At 37.2% G+C, this 6,709-nt stretch overlaps 1 protein-coding gene across 1 annotated transcript; it reads right to left on the bottom strand.

The window, feature by feature from the left end:
* Window positions 1-663: 663 nt before the first annotated feature.
* On the bottom strand, window positions 664-4,906 carry LOC117410511 (histone H3.3A). Its single transcript, XM_034017107.3, has 4 exons — window positions 4,784-4,906; window positions 2,404-2,559; window positions 1,830-1,983; window positions 664-1,318 (listed from the first exon to the last, which is right to left on the bottom strand). Exons 2-4 carry the CDS (start codon window positions 2,529-2,531, stop codon window positions 1,190-1,192), a joined length of 411 nt encoding a protein of 136 aa, XP_033872998.1. The 5' UTR covers window positions 2,532-2,559; window positions 4,784-4,906; the 3' UTR covers window positions 664-1,189.
* Window positions 4,907-6,709: the final 1,803 nt, after the last annotated feature.

Here is a 6,709-nt window from a genome sequence, read left to right as displayed (position 1 = left end):
CTCTGGCAATAGGTCAGTGTTAAAGTCATGTGATTGCTGTTGGGAGATGTGATCCTAAAGGCATAATTTCTTGAGACTGAAGAGAGCAGTCTGATTTCCCTGGTGTGACATATAAATCCTCCTATAGGAAATGGGCAAGTGACCTTGACTTCTTAAGCTTGTTAGAATGTTGCTCTCAATAAAATTGCTGAAATAAATCTTTTAGAAAGCCAACATGGTTTAAAGGATGGGTGCCTGTAAGGTGGGAAATACCCCCCCCCCCCCCCCACCATTGCTTGCGTAGCTGAGTTCACAATCTGACATGTACGTAGACCGTTGCATCAGTCTGTCATTAGTGTTCATGCATACTACATGCAAAAATATGTGCCTATACTATTATACAAGTTCCTACGTAATCCTGCTCTCCTGCCTGCTGCTTAATATCAACAAACTGCTTTGGACACCTCTGCTTTAAAGGCTACTCTAAATCAAATGCTTGGCAGCTGCTCCGTTCATTGTGGGCCACATATAAGGTTAAATTGGAGAGACTGCTAGCTGCATTAAAGGGGTTGTCGGGCTGCGCTTTGGGCACCCTTGCTTTACAGCATAATATAAATTAAGTCAGTCACACATACTGCAAATGCTGGTATTAAATAAATACTGTCCCTTTGAGAATGACAAGAGTTTAAGGTTTAATGCATTTTAATAGCAAACTTACAGGAACAGCACAGACAGACAACACTTAAAACATATTTGTGTGTAGTACAACTTTGTTAGAAAAGGTATAGTGAATGGATGGAATCTACTCGCATGATAAAAATGTTACAAACACCATTCCATTGTTACAGATAAGAAATTTTGTAGCTGTATTAAAAAAAAAAATCCCCGATGCTGGTATAATCCAGAAAATGCACCTGGCTGTTTTAAAATGTTTTTTTTAAAAAGTTCAATTCTTGACACTATTACTTGTTGACATACATATATTTTGCCAAACTTGTAATGCTTGATTGTATATTCCACATTAAATTCACACACAAATGAAAATGGAAATAAAAGCCAATTACCAGTACCACCCCAACTCTTTCCATTTTTTCCCCAATACCACTTTAAATCTCCCGATGGAAATAAATCTAACATTAATACTACCAAGTAACAGAAAGAATAGATGTGTGTTTTGTTGAGTGAGAAGATTTCATGTGATGGTAGGAGCTTAAGCACGCTCACCACGGATACGACGTGCTAGCTGGATGTCTTTTGGCATGATTGTGACACGTTTGGCGTGAATAGCACACAGATTAGTGTCTTCAAACAGGCCAACCAGGTATGCCTCACTTGCCTCCTACAAAGGATAAAGAAAAAAATGCTGGTCAGATATTAAGATTACAACTCATTTTTATGGTGGACTTTCAGATAAAGGCTTAACATTTAAATGTTTGAGAAACAAAACATTCATTTTACATTTCTCAAATTCAGAATATTCTTGGGTCTGATAAGAAATTGTTTCTTGAGAGAAGGAAGAACAAGTCTAAACTTTCATAAACCTGTTGCTCCCACTAAAGGCCATCAAGGCAGATTACCCCAAACGATTGCTTGTAAGACAGTCCCTTCAAGATCACACTAGATTACATGCAATAATTATCACTCTACTGTATGATGGTGGTGTCAGCCCTGTAATCATAAGAACCACCCATAGACCTGCTGAGATTTACTGCTTAGTTTTCCATTGATGTACAATATATAGATCAGCTGAATCCATGAGTAGCAATTGGTCACTTTATGGTGAAAGTGAGCACCCCCCCTTATCAAATGACTGGTTACCCCAACAGCAAACCCAGCACTGTGCTGCTCACCTGCAAAGCACCAATAGCAGCGCTCTGGAAACGCAGATCAGTTTTGAAGTCCTGAGCAATCTCACGAACCAGACGCTGGAAGGGCAGTTTGCGGATCAGAAGCTCAGTCGACTTCTGGTAACGCCGGATTTCACGAAGAGCCACAGTACCTGGCCTAATTAAAAACAAAACAGGGTAATGTGTTAGAAACGACAACTATCATGTTCAGCATAGTTTGTAGACTAAACTGCTAGCTGGCAGTCTTCTAGTTAGAAAACGTTGCATCATTGGCTGACAGACTCTTGCATTAATTTAACAATCAAATAAGCATCTAAATATACAGAACAAATTTTGTATTGCTTATTGTTGATATGCTCTGAACTGGAACTGTTTAAACTGGTGTAAGGCTTTGTACTATTACAAAGTATTGACACACTTGCTTCATGCATAGTTATTGTACAGGCACACATGTACTACTACAAACTCCATTCCAGGGTTTGCTTTAAACCACTCAATAACTGGATTATGTCACTAAAACATCTGGCTGGCTGGAAAGCCAGGAGTGGATTTCTACATGGCAGTGCTGCCTACAAACCTGTAACGATGAGGTTTCTTGACTCCTCCAGTAGAAGGGGCGCTTTTGCGGGCAGCTTTGGTTGCCAGCTGCTTCCTGGGCGCCTTTCCACCAGTAGATTTACGTGCAGTTTGCTTTGTACGGGCCATTTTCCTTCACTCTTCTCTCTTGGAAGACCTTTGAAAAATAAAAGTGGAAACCTTGTTATTATACAAAACAACATCTGAAAGAATGAAATGTGTTTAGTGGGATTCAAAAAAAAAATTATGAAAAATGACAATTTACACAGTTTTATAATCGGATCGGGAATGCATAAACACTGCTGAAACAGATGCATTTGCAAAAAAATACATAAATTCAATGATTACCTATTGCAAATCAATTTTATGAAACAAATTAAATGCATGGCTTCATTTTTATATAACACCAAAGAAATACTAAAACACACCACATGCATTACAAAAAGAGAAGAGGCAATCTCCACGCGACAAAGGAAACGTATTCTGTTTTGTAAGTGTCCTATAACGGCGGTATAAGTGCACGTACTTTAATACCAATATTTCACGGCAGTGAAAAAACGTGACACAGACCATGAAATCCGGTCTGTTGTGTACTTTTACCCTGCACTAAAATCCAATGAAGTTATATGTACCGTTACAGGTTCTTGATACGATTGTTAGCTTATTTCAATTTAAAAAATAAAGTTCATCATGAAGTGGACAGAATTTATTGATTGACACTTCATAACAGCCAATATCTGCGCTCTACTCACTGATTGGTAGAAACGGGCATCCGGGCGGGTTTAGTATGACCTACGATCACAACTGGTAGTACCGCCGGGCGAATCAAATTAGACCTATATTTTAAAATAAGTGTCCAAAATAAATCATGAAGTGCTACAATCATTACCTCCACGGATCATGTAAAATAATTTGCAATGCAAATATATATTAAGTAGTAGTATGAGTAATTTCAGAGACTTCGCCTTTATTTTTTAGTAGTTATTTTTTAACTACTTTGTTTAACAGAAACGCAACAAGCATAGAGCGATCCTCTGGATTTCAGTTTAATTTTCTTTTAGCGTTTCTACTTTGTTAGTCACATGCTTTTGTTAACTTTAAGCGTTTAATGTTTATTTCGCCGTTTTTGACTACATGTTAATACTGTGTTACACCACCGTGAAATGTAAGATTTAAAATTGCCGAAACAGTGACATTTAATATTTTTAAAATGTTATGAACATTAAATTTACGAAAATGTAGACTGAATTTGGTAGGGCCCTACCAATGACGAAGTGCGGGATTCAGTGGGATACAACAGAGAAGACGATATAACTACTTTCCACCTCCACAAACTTTAGTGAGACAACCACAGCGCCCCTCCCCCAAAAGTAAAAAATAAATAAACAAATAAAATCTACATCACTGCTATTTAGAAATGCACCGAACTCCCAAACCAGCCCCAAATATATTAAACAACAAAAAAAAAACTTTTAAATTTGAAACGCCGTTTCTATGTACAAACCTATTGCCTTCTAATTGTAATCCTATTTTGCTCCAAACAACGCCATCTGTGTGTAAATCATGGGTTGTCATAATACAAAATTACATTTAATTCTGAATATGAAAAATAATGCAGTACTTAATATAACTGAAAAATAACTTTGGTTCTGATCATTTTGATCTTCCCTCTTTTCTCCCACTTGATTCCATTTTGCTCCAAAGCGCCTCGCACTGGTAACCAAAACGAAAAAAAAAATTACTAAGGAAACAATGCAGCAGATAAAGAAACATTTATACTATCCAAAATACATAATTTTATGCCACGCGCGGAAACTTTTAAAAATTGTACTACTTTTTACAAGTGAAACCGAAGCAGCTGCGGTATTTTTTTTAAAACGGTATTTTTTATTTTATTTTTTTTAAATGGCTTTTATAACATGGTCGATGAGCAGAGAAGACTAGAGACAAGATGGTGAAGGGCTCGCAACAACTGACGGGAAGCGAAAATTAAACCACAGAACACTGATGTTTCACATCCAGTTTTCTATACTCATTACATTTTAAAAACCACTAAACATATATAAACGTAGAGATAAACATCTCGGGTTACCTTTTACGTCACTTTGGATTCACCTGATGTAATATTTTTACAGAAAATCATCGACAAATACAAGGTCGGTTTTGAAAACAGAAACAAATATGATCCTTGCAATGAGGAAGAGAAGACAGAAACCCATAATTTGCAATCTTTCCTCTCCAAATGGTGAGTTAAAAGTTCGCCCAACGGCAGGTTTTCCTCAGAAAACAGCACCAGCAAGCCTTCCACTACCGTATGTGTGGGTTTAACATCCACCTTTAAGCAGTTTTATTATTATTTTTTTTTTAAAAATTAAACTTACCTTCCTGAAAGCTCTCTAAGCAAGACTATCGGCTTTGGCTGCAAACACAATTGAAAGATGGCTGCCAGAGGGCTATCCCAACAACCCCCTCTACCGCAGCCAATCACACACAAAGGAGGGAAGGCTCTCTTTACAACTCTGTATACAAACATTACAAGGCATGCCATGCCGTGTGTGTGGAGAGAGAGAGAGGGATTAAATCACTTTTTTGTAGTAGAGGGAAACTTTATGAATGGTGAGTGTGGTATATAAGTACATGAAGTGTTCCACTGCCCACTGCTACTAGTATCACACCAGCAATATGATTTGCATTACCCAACATATCTAATTTAACAACTTTGGTTGGAAGGTGTGCATTTGTGATCCTGCCGACTATATATACATACCATATTAAAGTTGTGTTATTGTTTTACTTTTTTTTTTCAGTGATATGCAGAAATTGTATTTGAAAATGATTGGCCTGATTGGTCAACATGAAAGAAAATCTCTGTTCTAATACACACCCTCTGAACATTGTCTGTCAATGTAGACAGTATAACATATTTCCATTTTTATTTTTTTCTGCAAAATACATAGAACTTGATTAATCATGAAATAGTGCAGTTACAGTACTTAGTGCTTAAGGATAAGTTGTGTTCATTGACAGAGCTTCAGCTTGATTGACGCCTTTGGTGTAAAAGCACCTTGACTATGTTTATTGGATTTCCAGATTCGGTGGAGCCTGAAGCAGTTCAGATAACTGTATTCATTTGGGTGTATTCATTGCAGATCATACTAATTCATTGTTTTCTTTCTTCTATCATCTGACCAATACCACAAGCGTGGGTATTTATAGTGTGATAAAAAAGTGGAATAACATAAGTGGAATAACATGCTTACCGGTGTAGGGTCAGAATGTGTTTTCATTTCTCAATATATACAGTATAGCCTACAGTACAATGTGAAGCAAGAAAGTATTGAATAGGCTACTGATGTATGCTTGCAGGCCAGCAGTGAGGAGTAGTGGTTAGGGCTCTGGACTTTCCAGAGGGTCGTGGGTTCAATCTCAGGTTGGGGACACTGCTGCTGTACCCTTGAGCAAGATACTTTACCTAGATTGCTCCAGTAAAACCCAACTGTATAAATGGGTAATTGTATGTAAAAATAATGTGATATCTTGTAACAATTGTAAGTCGCCCTGGATAAGGGTGTCTGCTAAGAAATAAATAATAATAATATGCTTGCTTTAAATATATACATTTAAAAACCATTAGTTGTGTTCATAAGTTACTACACTTTAACATTGCGTTAAAACAATGTGCAGATTTAAGCACGTGGAATCTACATTATTTTCAAATTTCTACATGTGATTGTATTCCCTCATTTAAACAGATTGATAGAATATATAAGAATTGTATTAAATGATGCATGCTGCCTGTGTGTACTGTATGCCAATTATGTTGGCTATAGCTAGATAATAAAGTTTGGAGATCAAATAGTGTTTGTAGTATACCTATTCACTCTATGTAGGAATGTTACATAGTGGCTCCTTAGAGGAGGCAAGGGAGGCAGTGCCTCCCCAAAAATGTTATAATCTTCATCATCATTATACTTAATAATAATAATAATAATAATAATATAGTAGTAGGTTGATGATGATGATTATAACAACACCTTAAATTTACACTATGCAGTTAGGCAGAGGCACAGCTCTGTTGTTTTTCCCTATCTCCAATATACTCTGATGCAAGTTGCCCACAATTACCTGACCCCAGAAACAGGTTTTTATTGGATGAATCACATTCTTTTTTTTCACAGAGGTGGCCAGCCTCCCCTGTGTCTTCGGTGTACTGTCATATAATGATGCTTGTGCTGAGCATGCGCGAAAATCATGGGATAGCTAGTGGTGCCTCAGACAACATCCCGCCCAACTGCAGAACTTTTGTA

This window comes from Acipenser ruthenus, chromosome 6 (genome assembly GCF_902713425.1).
Source record: "Acipenser ruthenus chromosome 6, fAciRut3.2 maternal haplotype, whole genome shotgun sequence".
Lineage (NCBI taxonomy): Eukaryota > Metazoa > Chordata > Actinopteri > Acipenseriformes > Acipenseridae > Acipenser > Acipenser ruthenus.
Note: the sequence above shows the minus strand (reverse complement) of the source record. Positions and strands in the feature narration are given on the sequence as shown.